The 18,022-nt window shown below is 32.9% G+C and overlaps 1 protein-coding gene across 2 annotated transcripts in view; it reads right to left on the reverse strand.

Annotated features, from left to right (window-relative positions):
• Window positions 1-18,022, reverse strand: part of LOC114336691 (uncharacterized) — a 58,002-nt gene that overhangs the window by 21,023 nt on the left and 18,957 nt on the right. For both annotated transcript variants that reach the window (XM_050658007.1, XM_050658005.1), the window contains exons 2-3: window positions 9,888-10,098; window positions 2,213-2,343 (exon numbers count right to left, since the gene is read on the reverse strand). In XM_050658007.1, the coding sequence (XP_050513964.1) occupies window positions 2,213-2,343; window positions 9,888-10,098 (342 nt within the window). The remainder of the gene's footprint in view (window positions 1-2,212; window positions 2,344-9,887; window positions 10,099-18,022) is intronic.

Raw genomic sequence — 18,022 nt, forward strand, 5'->3', positions numbered from 1 at the left:
GTAAAGTTGATAAAGCTCGTTGTTGTATCGACTTCAGAAGATTCCGTTTTCCCTCACAGGTCCTAGTATTCTCCTGAGTACTTTCCTTTCGAATGTGTCGAGTTTGTTTTTTAATGTTTCTTTCAGGGCTCAGGCTTCATTGCCATAACATGTTATTGGCCGAATTAAGGTTTTATAGATTCTCATCTTTTTATTTCGGTGGACACTTTTAGACCGAAATATATAGGAGAGGGCAAAATAAGCTCTGTTTGCCTGCGTTATTTTCTTTCGTATTTCTCCATCTTCTGATCCGTCGGCATATATTTCTACTCCCAGGTATGTAAACTTTTCAACCGTTTCAATGTCATCTTCATGTATAATGTTTTCTGGGACTATATTTCTTCTCGTCTGAGTCATTATCTTTGTTTTTTTCTGTGTTAATTTCCAGACCTAGCATTTTTGTTTGTGTTTTTAACCTTGCATATGTTTCCTGTGCTCCTGTTAGTGTTCTACTCATAATATTAATATCATCAGTATAAGCGGCCAGTTGAACCGTTCGGTTGGTCAATAGATTTCCTCGTCCAGTTTGCATTTGCCTAACCGCATACTCCAGTGCCAGGTTAAACAATGTTGGGGCCAGCCCATCTCCCTGCTTTAGTCTCTACGAAATGTTGAAAAAGTCTGTCCGGTGGTTTTGTATTCGTACACATGCCTGAGTTTCATCCATTGTGGCTTTAATGAGTCTTATTAGCTTGTGTGGTATTGCCAATTCAGCCAATATATAGTATAGTTTGTTCCTTTTGAGTGAGTCGTATGCCTGTTTGAAGTCTACAGACACGTTGTGAACATCAACATCGTGTTCCCATGCTTTGCTCAAGATCTGTTTGACTGTAAATATTTGATCCAGTGTCGATCTTCCCCGTCGGAAGCCCGTCTGATACTCTCCAATAATATTTTCTGCTAGTGGTTGGAGCCGCTGGTTTATAATGTACGTGAGAACTTTATATGCTGTACATAGTAGAGAGATTCCACGGTAGTTTTTGCACTTGAGTTTGTCTCCTTTTTTATAGATCGGGCATACTATACTTTTCTTCCAGTCGTCGGGTATTTTCTCTTCTTGCCATACGTCTTTGATGAGCGCGTGGATTTGACTTGCTAGGTGGTCGCCACCTACCTTATATAGTTCTGCTGGTATTTCGTCAACTCCAGAAGCTTTATTGTTTTTCTGGGCCTTAATGGCTTCGAGAACTTCCTCTATAATTGGAGCTTCTACTCCATTCTCTTCTACGTAGATCATACCCATTTCATCTTCCATGTCTACTTGAGTTCCAAGTAGTGTCTGAAAATAATGCTTCCAGGTTTTTGTGACTTTCTGTTGATTATTGATTATTTGCCCACTTTCATCTTTACATAGACTTGTTTGAGGTTTATACCCACTTTTTATCTTTTTTAGGTATTCGTAAGCCCCTCGAATTTCGTTGTTTTTGAAATTTTCTTCCATTTTTTCTATTTGTCCATTTTCATAGGCTCTCTTTTTATTTCTACATGTCTTGTCTTTTTGGCAGGATAATAATGGCGTTAGAGTTTTCTTGGTATTTCTTCTGGGTAGACGGATCTTTAGTAATGCTAAATTACTGACGGATCGACACCAATTGAGAGGACAAGGAAGGTTTCGGTTCACTAATACATAGAATTGAACACTACTGATAATAAAAGAAGTTAACAGTTACTTTTGAGAACACTAATGTTATGTGTGGCCTCTATTACTATATGGCTGTGAGACCTGGACATTAAAACAGTATGACGTCAACAAACTGAATTCATTCGAAATGTGGATGTACCGCGGAATGCTAAGAAAAAGCTGGACCAGCCGAACTACGAATGAAGAAGTAATGGAAATAATGAACACACGTCCTCATCTGGTCAATACAATCAAAATTAGAAAGACGTCATATCTAGGACACATAATGCGCCATAGGGAATTTGAGCAGCTCCAGGTAATATTATAAAAACAAAATCGAATGTAAAAGGGCTATAGGAAGGAAGAAAAAATCCTGGCTCCGAAACATCAGAGATTGGACCCAGACAACAGGAAATGACTTAATTCATCAAGCCCAGAACAGAGAAAAATTTGTCATATTTATCGCCAACCAAAATAGAGAAGGTGCTTGGGGGAAGAGGAAGGGTTACTTACAACAGTTACCAGTTACAAAGAAATAGGTACAATACTTACCGTTGATTTAATTGCTACAATTGGAATAGTTGTTTTCAAAAGATCTAAGCTGGCTTTTACTGTAGGTATAGATGGTGTTTGAGTTATTATTACTTTCGCAGATGAATCTTGAAGCTGTCGTGCTACTTCCGCTAAAAATTATATCAAAGTTAGAATTTATAAAAACTTACTCGTTATACATAATACAATATACAATATATATAGTATGTGGACAATATTATAACTAATGGGATAAATAAAAATTTGTAAAGAATTTATTATATTCTAGATTTAACCGATTAATACTAGGTATAATGGTTTCCGGCAAGTTACTTATATAATAATTAAGAACGGATTGAGATGGATGGAACGCAAGTCAAAGAAACTATATTTGGTAACATGAGTAGAGTGGAATATGGAAAGGTACAATAGGTTGTTATTTTAGTTTTGCATATAGGTATAAAAACAAAAATATATAGACTTAAAGTACTTTATTGCTTTTCAAAATATGTTCCACCAAGATCGATACACTTTTGCATACGTTCAAACCAATTTGTAAAACAGTTATTCCAGTTTTCAGTTGACACCTACAACTACTGTTTTAAAGGCATCGATGGCTTCTTCTGGCGACTGGAGTCGCCACCCACGCATTGAATTCTTGATCTTTGGGAACGGGAAGAAGTCGTTGGGGCTTAGGTTGGATACGGTGGATTGTTTAACAATTCGATGTTTTGAAGCTCCAAAAACTCTATTGTCTTTTGGGTAGTGTGAGCACTTGCATTGTCATGATGTAGGATGATTCGCCGTTGTGTGTTGCTTTGTCAGAGTTTCGCGATAACTTTTGATAAACAAGCGATTATATACCAATCAGAAGTAACCGTTCTTTGATTTTTTTTCTGAAAAATGGCTTGGCAGAGCCAATTAACCAGGCTTGTTTGTGATTGATTACAGATTCATAGTCATAAATTTCTCATTTCATAACATAAGTGCATACTACAATATTATTTTTATAGATACATAGGTACATTGTGTTTTTTGATCCTCTAAAGCGCAATTGCTGCCACATGACCAGATATTGACATAAAAATTGCGACAATTTTCTTTGACACACTTCAAGAACGGATCACTTTTATTGCTTTTTCCTTATCGTGAAACATCCACATAGCGGATTGGCGTTTATTTTCCGGTTGGTAGGAATAAATCCAAAATTCGTCGCCACTAACAATACTATAAACGTTTTTGGAGCTTCCTTTGTCGAACCGTTCCAATGTTTTTCTACACCAATTGACGAGAACCGCTTTTTGCTCTCTTTAAGCAAAACACTTTTCGTGCAGGATCTTTTGGATCGAGGTCTTTGATATGCTCAAAGATGCCTCTATCTCCCGGTATGTTACACGGCGGTCATCCTTAATTAGCTGACGAACCGCATCAATGTTTTGCTCTGTGACTGATGTTTTGGGTGGACCTGGTCTGGATTCGTCGCTGAGATTGGAGCTACCACGTTGAAATTCGCAATTCCAGCGGGAAATAGTTAACTGGTGTGATACTTCATTCCCAAACACAGAAGCAATTTCAGCGTGACATTGTTGTTGTGACAATTCTGTCCGAAAATTGTAAAAAATTATTGCTCGAAAATGTTCTCAGCTAATAGATCCATTTTTCGACCGACTTGCTCATTTCAAAAATTCACTGTATCTACACGACTTTTATCACAATGAAACTCTTGATTTATATCAACAAAAGTTTGAGCTTACGTTTGTGTCGGAAGCTTTTATTGGTGGCGCCCTCTAAGCGGCTATATTCAAAACTAAAAAGACAGGAATATTTGACTAAATACTGGTAAATTAGACAAAATTCAAAGATAAGTAAAATGTTAGGAAACCAACAGGTAATGTGTTCATCATTTCAAATACAGTAAGGTCTCTTTTTATGCGGATTTTTTATGCGATTTTGAAGTTATGCGGTTTGTATTTCATCCAAAAATTTCTATTATTAATAACTAGTATAATTAATATTAACTATTCCCATCCAGATGTCATTAATCTGAGGGTTTGCCATTCAGGTGTTCCCCTTGTTACATGATGTAGCATGTAGCTATTACATCAATCTGAGTTTCGCATTGAAAGGTATAACCTGTTTTGAAATTAAATTTAAATGTTTAAGTTTTTAAGAGTTTAACGCTCGGTTTCATAATCAGTTAAAGTGGACTTTAAATTTTAAGTTGGTACCTTTATCAATGCAATTCGTATGGGTAAATGTCAACGTTAAAGTGAACTTTAGTTAGTAGGGAGTTTTTGTTGCTACGTAACGTAACGCATCTCCCTATACGTAAAGCAACTAACGTGTCGTAGAGGATGAATGTTAAAATAGGTAGTTTTTGTAACTGCCTTAACGTAACGTAAAGCAAATCGTAAATTCCGTTGACATTAAAAAAATAAAACAATTAATATATAAATGTAAAAAAAGATAAATGAATGATGAAATTGTATGGTTTTAATTGCTTCTATTTAAATATAAAAATATTATTTTTCCTTAGGTTAAATCTTTTTTATTTTTGTTTATACCTACTTTTTAGTTGTAAATTGTTGTACCTACATCAGAATTCCAGTATAATGTAAATAGTTTGGTAATATTTATTTGAAAATTTTACTGAAACTAAGTCATTTGTTTATCTAGTTATTAATTGTGGTGATCACTGTATTTCTTAAATTAATACAAGATTTGTTTGTTTTGCTTTATTAATATACAACTTAAAAACAATAAAACTTTAAATCTATTATGAAGTTCCAATTTCCAATTAAAAACACAGAATAATTTTACTCAAATAGACTAAACCAATAACCAATATAACCTTAAAATGTTTATAAACGGGTAGTACGCTGATGAAATGTTCATTTGGTAGGTAATCGGGCAAGATCCTCGTGTGCATTCGGTGACTTTAGGCTCGATAGGGATGCGTATGAACCTAACGTACCAGCCCGTAACCTTAGGTAATACGTATCGCGATACGGGAGTTCAACCATTAATGCGCAAGCGTATATGTCAAAAAGACGCGTTACGTTTACGTATTTGTGTGCACAGAAACTCGCTAATGTTCACTTTAAGTTGATTATGAAACCGGGCGTAAATGTTGCTGATTTCAAGTTGCAGTATAATAAACAGCACATTTTGATTTCTGGATTGAAACATTTAATTAAGTGTCATAAAGTTTTATGTTTAATTAGAAGAGGTTTTTGCAATTTCAATATCGTTAGTCTGCGTTTTTAATTCCTTCTTTAAGATTTTATTTGGCCTAATGAGAAAAAAAAAACATCAAACACATACATGTTTTTGGTGGACAAACGTCCACCATTTTATGTGATTTTAGAAAACTACGGAACGTATCCCTACTTTTTCAATGCAAGTAAAGTCTTTTTTTATGCGATTTTTTTATGCGCTTTTTTGTAGAACGTATCCACTGCATAAAGGGAGACCTTACTGTATACGTATTTTCAAACAAAAACCACTATTCTTTTCTATTATCTGTAAATATTTCTTAATTTTTATATTCATTAGTAGGTATTTTAAAATTTTTGTTTTCGTTTTAATGGCTCCTCAAGTATTTAACTACATACAGGGTGAGTCATGAGGAACTGTACATACTCCTACCTCGTATAGAGGCTCCTATGGGGAATAAGAAATGACCATTAAAAGTGTCTGCTCCCATTGTTTAATAATATACAGGGCGAGTTTCGCATTTTGACAGAAATTTGTATTCGTCATAATTTTTGAACGGTCAGATCGATGTGTCTCTTATTTTGGCCAATTGTTACACTATTACCACCTAATCAACTAATTGATTCAAACTAGAAAAAAATCAGGTCCGTCTTTAAAAAAATTAGTTCGTTTGGGTCTTAGAAAAAATTTCACCCTGTATACGCTTCTTGAAAACTCTAATATGAATTTTACAAATTAGACAAATAGGCAATTAAAATGGCATATTTATTTTTTTCCGCACACGATTACTTAATTTTTTATAAAAAAATCAAATTTCACTATGAATTAAAAGTTTGGTAAAGTGAACCATGTATTTAAAAAAAATAACTTTTATTGCAAAACTTAATTTTTTTTGCACAAATAAGTAATTTATGTTACCATCCAATTAACTGATTTATTCAAACTAGAGAAAAATCAGGTCCGGATTTAAAAAATTAGTTCGTTTTGGTCTTAGAAAAAATTTCACCCTGTATACGCTTTTTGAAAACTCTAATATGAATTTTACAAATAGGCAATTAAAATGGCATATTTATTTTTTCCCCACACGATTACTTAATTTTTTATTAAAAAATCAAATTTGTCAAAATCGGAATTTTAACCTAAAAATGAAAAAAAAATGAACTCACGGTTTAACTCGCTACAACTCTGTTCCATTTTAATATTTTTTTTTCTGAAATTTTTACATCACATATCTCTTACCATTCTGAAGACTATGAAAATTGTTGTAGACTTTCAGTCTTCTTCTTGTAAAAGTTGCAAACTTGTAAATCGCAAAAATTAGGTGGAAAAATTTAAAATTTATCAATTTGATCACGTCTATGTTAAACTATAGAGTCCAAAAGAAGTGTTATGATTTACTGTTATAGATGTAGACGTGTTATAGAAAAAAAAAATGGTAAAACTTTTAATTTTAAGAAAAACGTTGTTTTTGTAAATTAATTTTTGTAAAAAAAAGTTAATTTTTTTAAATCTATGCAAAAATTTTGCCAAACTTTTTATGCATAGTCAAATTTGATTTTTTTAATAAAAAAATAAGTAATCGTGTGGGGAAAAATAAATATGCCATTTTAATTGCCTATTTGTCTTATTTGTAAAATTCATATTAGAGTTTTCAAAAAACGTATACAAGGTGAAATTTTTCCTAAGACCCATTAAACTAATTTTTTAAATCCGGGCCTGATTTTTTTCTAGTTTGAATAAATCAGTTTATTGGGTGGTAACATAAATTAAATATTTGTTTAAAAAAAATTCATTTTTGTAATAAAAGTTATTTTTATTTTAATCTATGGTTCACTTTACCAAACATTTAATTATTCATAGTCAAATTTGATTTTTTTTTATAAAAAATTAAGTAATCGTGTAGGGAAAAAATAAATATGCCATTTTAATTGCCTATTTGTCTAATTTGTAAAAATCATATTAGAGTTTTCAAAAAGCTTATACAGGGTGAAATTTTTTCTAAGACCAAAACGAATTTATTTTTTAAATCCGGGCCTGATTTTTTTCTTGTTTGAATAAATCAGTTGATTGGTGGTAACATAAATTAAATATTTGTTTAAAAAAAATTAATTTTGGTAATAAAAGTAAATTTTGTTAAATCTATGGTTCACTTTACCAAACTTTAATTTCATAATCAAATTTGATTTTTTTATAAAAAATTAAGCAATCGAGTGCGGAAAAAAATAAATATGTCATTTTAATTGCCTATTTGTCTAATTTGTAAAATTCATATTAGAGTTCTCAAAAAGCTTATACAGGGTGAAATTTTTTCTAAGACCAAAACGAAATAATTTTTTTAAAGCCGGACCTGATTTTTTTCTAGTTTGAATAAATCAGTTGATTAGGTGGCAATAGTGTAACGATTGACCAAAATAAGAGACACATCGATCTGACCGTTCAAAAATTATGACGAATAAAAATTTCTGTCAAAATGCGAAACTCGCCCTCTATATTATTCAACAATGGGAGCAGACACTTTTTAATGGTCATTTGTTATTCCCCATAGGGGCCTCTATACGAGGTAGGAGTATGTACAGTTCCTCATGACTCACCCTGTATATTTACTAATTTGGTAATATGAGTAGTAAGAATATCATTAAAGTATATTTTAAGTACTATTTTTGAAACTGAAGGTTATCAATCTCTATTATAATGAGGTTATTGTTTAAAAAATCTGTTGAATGCAATCACAATTGAATTAGCAAAAGGAGGAAGTAAAAAATACAATAGAGTAAATTATAAAAACATTGTTGGAAACTATATCCCAGTGGTCTTCAAATTTATCAGCAGGCCCGGTCTCAGGGGTGGGCGAACTGCAAATTTAGGGGCGGAAAATTTTAGGGGACAGACAATTTTTTAAATTGAAGAAATAATAAATTATATTTTTATTACATATTATAAAAAATTAATATTATGAACAAAAGCGGCAAAAATTCACGTCCCATCTGCTCAGCGTGGTAAAGTTTTAACGAGAATGGATCCCCCGTACTCCTATTAGAGTAAAAATGAAAATTAAAAATGAATAAACATTTTCAATTTCGTTGCAACACAAACCTACAACCGCATTATTTTTAATTCAATCAAAGAGCACTGCAAGTGCCCCTACCGTTCTCAAGACTTATTAGTCTTTCGTCAGGCGGCACATGCTACTCTCTCTGACTGAACCAGGATAACCCCAGCGTGCAGTCACAAATTGCAACTAACGAACTGGCAGGGATGCCCTAGCGACATCTGCTAGAACAAAGTTTAAGTTTTTAATCTAATAGCACATAAAATAATATTTAAAATACCATTTTATATCCTACCAGATTAAAAACAATGGAAACCCTGGTAACAGCACCTGAGGCTTCTAAAAATGCAAGTTATGCAGATTCTGAGACTATAGGACGATGAGGGAATTTTACTATTTATATTCACGTCCCATCTGCTCAGGTGGTAAATTTCCAGCGAAAATGGATTCCTTAGTACTTCAAATAGAGTAAATATATAAATTAAAAATGAATAAACATTTTCAATTTCGTTTCAAACCGAAACCGCAGTCGCATTATATATCCAGTCCAATCAGAGAGTACAGCAAGAATCTCTACCGGTTTCGGGGTTTCCTAGCCCCTCATCAGAAGATACATATCGCACAACTAGTTCAATTGTGCCACAACTGCAAAAAATTCGAATTTTGGGTTAAGGCTGTAAAATATTGCCTATATAGTGGCCCATCTAATGCAATACAGCCTGAACTAAAATATTGTTTTGGATAAGTATAAAGTAAGTTACTTCGGTATTTCACTGTAGGGTTTTTGGAGGTTTTGAAAATGCAATATGGCCATAACTGGGAGATGTGGCGATAATATACACTGCCACAATACAACCGATGTAATTCAATACGTTCAATACGGCCACAACTGCAAAAATCAAGAGAGATGTGGCGATAATATACACTGCCACAATACAACCGATATAATTCAATACGGCCAACACTACAAAAATCAATTGATTTTTTCATTATATTGCCGCCGTATCTCCTAGGTATCGTTTTATAAATGACTTTCTTCACAATGCAATATCGCCATAACTATCAAAATAATAATAACGTTTTATTTTTAATAAATTGTAATAAGATCCAGCCAATAAGTGTATAATTTGCTACCTAAATTGTAATTTTGAAGCCAGACATTCTCAAAATAAATTATTTACAGGACAAAACGCGTTTACTACAGAACGTTTTGCTCATTTCTCGAGAATATTGTGTTTTGCACTTGTGGCACTATTGAACTAGGTCTTCTCTCTAAATGAACTGGGATAATACTTCTCGTGCCGTCACGGATTGTAACGAACGAAAAGGTAGGGATGTCCTAGCGACATCTGCTAGAAAAAGTTTAAGTTTTGTTCTAATAGCACATAAAATGATATTTAAATAATTAGTGTTTTGTTGTAAATTTCCTACCTGGAGTGTATATGGGATTCAGAGTCGTTACAGTTAATCCAGCGTCGAGTATGCCAAATATTGCAATCGCATACTCTGCTTTGTTTGGCGAGAAGATCGCTACCACATCTCCTTTTTTTAATTTGAAAATATGTCTAAGCGCTCTACTTAAAGTTTTACTTTTCTTTTTAACTTCACCAAAGGTATAACTTCTTCCTGTTGTAGCACACACCTAAAAAATAATGCAACGATTTAATGTTCTTTTGAAGCTATTTCCTTGTGGCATAATTATGAAATATACTGTTTTCTTTGGGAAATATACCCACAATTCTAGTTTAAAATTAATTTATTGACGTTTCGACTTCCACGTCGGAAGTCGTTATCGAAATACAAAATATTAATAAATTAACAAACTTTAATAAATAATCATTTCCTTGTGGCATTTTTGGAATAAACTATTCTAAATGGGAAATAAGCCACAGTTTAACTAAAAAAATGATTTTATTAACGTTTCGACGCCCAAATCGGTCGTCGTTATCAAAAAATACGCATGCGAAAATACGCATTTTCTAGGCTTGAAAACTGGAAACTCATAATTATACTTAAATGTAAATTACAATTTTTAAGTTTAAGTGCCTACATTGAAGTTTAAATATTCAGTTTTAAGATTCTGGTGAAAAATAGGGGCTTATTTCAATATTAACCAACAAAGATCTGTATTAAAATAAGGGGGTATTCCCATCTCGGCCCACTATAATCCTTTAATACTTTATGATACCCCAGGTACATTTTAAAAACCCCCCAGCTCGGCTCGAATATTAACAGGTAGGTATTAGGGTGTATTCCCATCTCGGCCCACAAAGGGCCTAGCCGGGTAAGATGGTGAAAAGTGCCCCCAACTCAATTTAAATTCCATATAGGTCACTTTTTAACACGTATAGAGGAACTCACTTTCTGAAATTTTTAGCCCCCTAGGTGGTCACGTGACCCCCCTAGAGCCTAACTAGGCTTTTTATGTTTTTATTTTTTATCTCAGCCGCGTCAAGAGCTAGCCAAAAACTTTATTTAAAAAAGTTGTAAGTTTCAAAAAGATCTATAAGAAAAAAAAATTTTATTTTTTGGCGGGAAATTCGAATTTTTAGAACAATTTTAAATTTTAAATAACTCTGAAAAAAAAAACTAAGACACTCGTTTTTACGAAAATCAATTATAATTGTGTATTTTTGCACAATCTTTCACCCTGAATTTTTTCAGATTTTTAAAATTGGTAAAACGTACCTTTAAAAATAAAAAACCGCATTTTTTCGGTTTTTTTTTCGGATTTTGATATGATTTTATACATATTTTTCAAAAAAGGTAACACCGTCACTAGAATAGGTAAAAAAATGAAAAATAATTGGGGTTTGTTTAATAAAATTTTTTTGTAACGCCATCCATTTTCAAAATACAGGGCGTTGAAGAAAACAAAATTTTACACATTTTTTACGATTTTGCCGAAACTACTGGCAACATTGCAATAAAATTTGGCAAGTTTTAAGAGGTAGTTATTGTGCATTTTTTGACATACAATTAAGAATTTTATATTCATCAATGGCGCGCATACGGGTAATGGTCTGAACTTTTTAAAGAAAAAAAGATGGTACGCCACTGACATATTTCAAATTAACAATCATTTTTGAATTCCTCGTTCCATTTGTGACAAAAAATCTATCTTCCCATTTTTTCATACGACGCGCCGTTTTGTTGCAAAAAATAAAATATCTTAACGCTTCCAAAGTATTCGAATTAATTTTTATAATGGATGTACGAGTTTATGTATGTAGATGTAGAAACTAGTACTAGAAGTTCGAACGCTTTGTAAGGGTTAAGATCTTTTATTTTTTGAATAAAAATGGCGCGTCGTATGAAAAAATAAGAAGATAAATTTTTTGTCACAAATTGAACGAGGAATTCAAAAACGGTTGTTAATTTGAAATATGTCAGTGGCGTACTATCTTTATTCTTTAAAAAGTTCAGACCATTACCCCTATGCGCGCCAATGATGAATATCAAATCCTTAATTGCATGTCAAAACATGCACAATAACTACCTCTTAAAACCCGACAAGTTTTATTACAATGTTGCCAGTAGTTTCAGCAAAATCGTAAAAAATGTGTAAAATTTTGATTTCTTTGTGATAAAATTTTATAAAGCAAACCCCAATTATTTGTCAGTTTTTTACCTATTCAAGTGACGGTGTTACCTTTTTTGAAAAATATGTATAAAATTGTATCAAAAAACGAAAAAAATAACGAAAAAATGCGGTTTTTTATTTTTAAAGGTCCGTTTCACCAATTTTAAAAGTCTGAAAAAATTCAGGGTGAAAGATTGTGCAAAAATACACGTTATAATTGATTTTCGTAAAAACAAGTGTCTTAGTTTTTTTTCAGAGTTATTTAAAAGTTTAAAATTGTTCTAAAAATTCGAATTTCCCGCCAAAAAATTTAAAAAAAAATTTTCATATAGATCTTTTTAAAACTTATAACTTTTGTAAATAAAGATTTTGGCTAGCTCTTGATACGGCTGAGATAAAAAATAAAAACATAAAAAAGCCTAATTAGGCTCTAGGGGGGTCACGTGACCACCTAGGGGGCTAAAAATTTCAGAAAGTGAGTTCCTCTGTATGTGCTAAAAAGTGGCCTATATGGAATTTAAATCGAGTTGGGGGCACTTTTCACCATCTTACCCGGCTAGGCCCTTTATCTTGGAATTATAGATTAGGGAAAATATACTGTTTGGGTATCTGCTACGCCACTGCTCATGTAGTCAAAAACAATTATTTCTAGTTGAAGATACACTAATGTCACTGTTTTTGTATTAAAATTGTTATTAGTGTGTGAATGTTATAAATTTAAAGAACAAAAACGAAAATTAGATTCAGGTGAAACAAAGTGGAGATGTGTAAAGGATAACTGCAAAGCATTCTTTCAAATTAATTAGAAAAGAAATAAATACTGACAATAATTTAACAATTTTGACAACAAATGATTTACATTGTGCAAAAAAAAATCTGTATTATGCTCGTCGGAAGTCACAACCAGCTTTACCAAAATCAATTTTTGAAGTTCATGAAGTTTTAAGAAAATTAGAACCAAAAACAAATAGAGGGGAGAACTTTTTATTAGTGAATGACTCGATCGAAAATTTAGTGATATTTTCATGTGATAGTAATTTAAAATTTTTATGTGAATCGAAAATTATTTATATGGATGGTATGTACATTTTCGTACTGTACAAAGTTTTTTAAACAAATGTTTACAGTTCACGGCTATTTTAATGGCCATTATATTCCGTTAGTATTTTGTTTACTGAAAGACAAAAGCGAAACTTCTTATAGACAATGCATTATGAACATTTATCAATATTGCGTGAGTAGAAGTTTAACATTTTCGCCACAAGAAGTAGCCATTGATTTTGAAATTGCTATGCATAATGCTGTAGTAAAAATTTGGCCAAATTGTAAAATTACCGGTTGTCGATTTCATTTAACACAAGCTTGGTTTAGAACAATCCAAAGCTTAGTTTTGGTTAATGAATATAAAGATAAAAGTTCAGATATAGGAAAATGGCTGCGTTACTGTTTTGGTCTTTTATTTTTAAATCCCGAAAAAATTTATGATTTTTATTTTTTTGAACTTTATGAAATTAAACCTGAACATCCTAAATTGGAAGAATTTTCTGACTACCTTTTACAAGACTACTTAATATCTGATTCAAAATTTCCGCCAAAAATATGGGCAGATGCTTCCGCGGCTTTAAATAAAACTACAAATGCATGTGAATCTTTCCATTCCCATTTCAATAATTCAATGTATCAAACTCATCCTTCATTATTTATATTTTTAAATTCAATTTTAAATATACAAGCTGAAGTTCATGTTAAGTGTAACAGTATAAATACACCCCATAAATTTATAAATAAACATTCAAAAAAGCGCCATGATTTTATAAACACAAAAGTTAATGAATACAACAACCATATGTTATCGCAACTCAATTTGTTAAAATATTATCAAATTATTATAATTTTTGATATTAGCTTTTATTTTTATTGGACTATGTATAATTATATATCTATTTAATAAAGTTATTCTATAAATGTGTTTTTTTCCATTGAGATGTAAAATTATTTGATTGTAACAATTAATATCTCATGGGCCGAGCTGGGTATATTTTATATCGGGCAGTTTTAATCTTTGCGCCGACTTGGGACATTTTTAAAAGACCTACCTGTTTCTTGGGCCGAGATAGACACTGCCCAAAATAAGACCCCATTTTCCACCAGTATATTAAAACTGAATATTTTAATCTTCAATTTAGGCACTTTTCAACATAAAGAAAAATAATAACTTACATATGAGTTTTCAAACTTCGAAAATGCGTATTTTTGCATTTTTGCTAAATCGATATTTAGAGGTTCAGATCTAAAAAAATTCTTTTGGAAGCTCCTATTAGTATATGTAAAAAACTACCACCAAAAAATTTTTTGTGCAATTCTAAGTTCCACCTCTTTAAAAATGCTAAAAACCGCGTTTTTTTTTAAAGGGCAGTTTTCAAACGTCCGTAGCTTGAAAAGTTGTGAGGCAAGAAAAAACTTTATAAAACAGAACTGTAGATATTTCCTAGACCTTTCGATTCGTTACTACCTAAGTATAGCTGCTTGACTTAAATCCTGTTTTATAGCAGTTTGAATATGGCTATTTTTGGTAAAAAGTGAGCCTACTTTAATTTTTACCGAAATGGCACCTTGACATTTGACAAGTTGAAAAAATTTATATGAGTAGCAAACAAAGGGAGCCAAAATATGACGTTTACAAATCATGTTTGATAAAAAGGGACCGACAGAAAATTCTTCAAAAAGCTTTAAAAATGCCTATTTTTGGGCCTTTAAAGGCTCACAGAAGAGACCCCTCGGCTCAAAAAGATCTAAAAAAAATTCAGAGAGGCATTTTTATTGTAGTACAACAACATACTAAAATTTGGAGAAAATCGGTAGACCTAGATAATCAGTAGAAGTATTTTATGGTCAACGTCCTGTATTTAGGACGTTGACCATTTATCAACATTAGAAATCTAAAGGCTTCTAATCTAAATACAGTTTCTGTGATAAGATACAATGTAAAGTATCTAAGTTAGGTACTTGTTTTTTCAAAGTTTTAAATATAAACAAAATACTTCAGTACATATAATTTAATTTGTATAAAAATAGTAATTTATATTAATTCAAGTTCATTTAGTCGATACAATAAAACACTGAAAACGTTTGTTTTCTATACTTCCACAAAATTTATTATAACTAAGTGACTACAGCTGTTTCGGCAGAGTGCCTTTCTCAAGTGATATAGTTTAGTCACATGTTGAATAACCTCGTTTAAGCTTTTGCAGCCTCTTCAAGGGCAGATTCCCCCCTTTTTTTGCGGGGGGAGTTTTGAGAAGTATTAAGGGTCTTGGGTGCGAATTTTATGGTTGACAGGTTGGTTAGTTGTCCAGACGAGTGGACTGGGGGTTTACTTCGAGTGGTACGATATGCCATTTACATCTTTACATTTTTTTTTTAAGTTTATATATATATATATATATATATATATATATATATATATATATATATATATATTTTTTTTTTTGTTTTTTTTTGTGCTGTGCTGCTACTAGACACAAGTTCATTTAATCATTATTTTAGGAACGGCTCTTGGATTCAGCATTGGGAGTGTAGACTTCTTATTGTCTACGATAAAATAGGGGTATTGATTCAAGGACGTTCCAATACTCATCAGGAAGTTCGTTGCCTGCCAAGTTTAGAAGTTTGGCAGGCGGGAAGGGAACTTTTGTTGCTGGGTTCCTGGTGAGTATTTGTCCTCTGCGGTCTATTCTGGTCTTAAGGACCTCCTTAGCTCTGATGTTATTGCTATTAATCGTTCTTAGGACGTATCTTTTGCTAAGATTACTGATTCTATCCTGAATCGAGGGGATATTCGCTAGCTGGTGGATTTCAGCCGATGGGTAGTCGAAATCCACGCCCATTATCCTTCTCAGGATTTTCCTCTCCGTGGCTAAGACCGAGTGCATTTGCTTCGGCTTTAGTGTAGAGTAGAGGACAGCCCTGTATTCGATCAGCGGTCTTACAAACATTTTGTATGTGTGAAGGAGAGTGGCCCTGCTTGTACCCCCTCTACCCATTCGACACTTCAGTAGATTGGCTCTGTTTCTTACTCTGTTTAGAGTGTTTTTAACGTCTCTATCCCAGTTGAGTGTCTTGGATAATTCGACACCCAAATAGGTAACAGACGGGGCGAAAACGAGCCTTTCACCGTTGAGTCTAATGTGGTTGTTCTGTTCCAAGGAAACAGCGTGGCTTTTGGGGTTTCTACATAATATTAGTTGGGTTTTAGCAGGATTTAGGGTCACTCTCCATCTGTTGCACCATTCGACAGTTCTGTCTAGTTGTGCTTGAGCTTTATCGAATACCGAGCTTTCCCCCCTCTTACAGAGAGGTGGGCCAGTGGTGATTAGGGCTGTGTCATCGGCGAATAGCAAGATACTTTCTGTAGGATTTATAGGGCTAGGAAGGTCGCTGTTATAGACTGTTGATATAGTTTACAATGTGTTTGCCTTTTTAAGTCTTCAACTGAAGAGGTTGAGGAGTGGGGAGCTGTTTGTCTCGAGTTGGTCATTCAGAATTATATCTGTATTTTTTAGTTTATTAATTTCCATAGATTCTAAAAAAGATAGCTTAAGGCCTTTATTTTGAATATGCAGAATTTGAAATGTTTCATTGAAAGAATGATTATGATCTAGAAGGTGAAGTGCGTATGTAGAAGTGTCTGTTTTTCTATTGTTGAATGCCCTTTTGTGTTCTGCTATCCGTTTGTCAAAAGTTCTGCCAGTTTGACCGATGTACGTTTTCGCACAGTCACCACAAGTTAGTTTGTACACACCACTCTGTAGTTGCTTTCTCTTTCGGCTTTTATTGTTCTTAATATATTTGCTTAAGTTGTTGTTAGTTCTGAAAGCTGGTGTTATTCCTTTCTTTTTTATGTATCTGGCTATTTTTGTTGTTATCTTCCCAGTATATGTGAGAGAGCAGAAGGTACTGGGTTCTTTCTGTGGTGGTGGATACACTAATTTCAGGGATTTCTTATGGAGTTTTTGGTTTAAAATTTTGTTAACTGTTTGTTCGTTATAGCCGTTGTTTACTGCTATTTGTTTAATGATGTTTATATCTATCTCGAAGTTATTTTTTGTCATGGGAATTTCTGTCAGTCTATGTATCATGCTATGGTAGGCTGCTAATTTGTGTTGTGTAGGATGGGATGATGAATTGTGTATAGTTGTGTCAGTATGGGTAGGTTTATGATATACGGAGAACTCTTGTTTGTTGTGTATGTCATGTCGATAATGAATTATGTACCTATAATCATCATCAATGACGCTACAACTCTTCGTGAGTCTTTGCCGCGTTTACTATTGCCTTCCATGTTTGTCGGTCCTGTGCCACTAATTTTCATTGTCGCACTCCCATTTTCTCTAGATCTTTTTTACTGCATCTTTCCACCTTTTTCTAGGCCGCCCTACAGACCTTCTTCCATCTGGCCTTTCCCAAAACACATTGTTTATAAGGCGATTGTCGTTACTGCGTATCACATGCCCTGCCCATCTGAATCTATTAGCCTTTATACAGGGTGTCCAGAAACTCTACCGTCAAACGAAGACAGAAGATTCTTCAGATAATTCTAAGACAATTTAACCCTATTCACTTAGTCCGAAAATGCTTCCTAAGGGAGCTAGAGCTCTTTGAAGATGGCGTCTTGTTATGAGTTTTTCTTAAATACCTCCAGAACGCTTAGATTTAGAAAACAAAAATTGGTACGCGATTTATCTTCCAAAGATAAATCTATTCCATCCATTGCGAATTTTTAGTACCGATCATAGGCGTCCGTTTTGGGCAGGGCAACGGTTATTTTATCGCATAACTTTTTTATCTTTAATTTTCAAGAATTCTTGATACTGTATTATTAAATTGTGAGGTATTCTAGTGCTAAAAGGTACTCTTGTTTTAAGCCGGTAAGACACACCGTTTTCTAGATAAATCGATTTGAAAATTTTTCGTTCTTTGAATT

This window comes from Diabrotica virgifera, chromosome 8 (genome assembly GCF_917563875.1).
Source record: "Diabrotica virgifera virgifera chromosome 8, PGI_DIABVI_V3a".
NCBI classification, from domain to species: Eukaryota; Metazoa; Arthropoda; class Insecta; order Coleoptera; family Chrysomelidae; genus Diabrotica; species Diabrotica virgifera.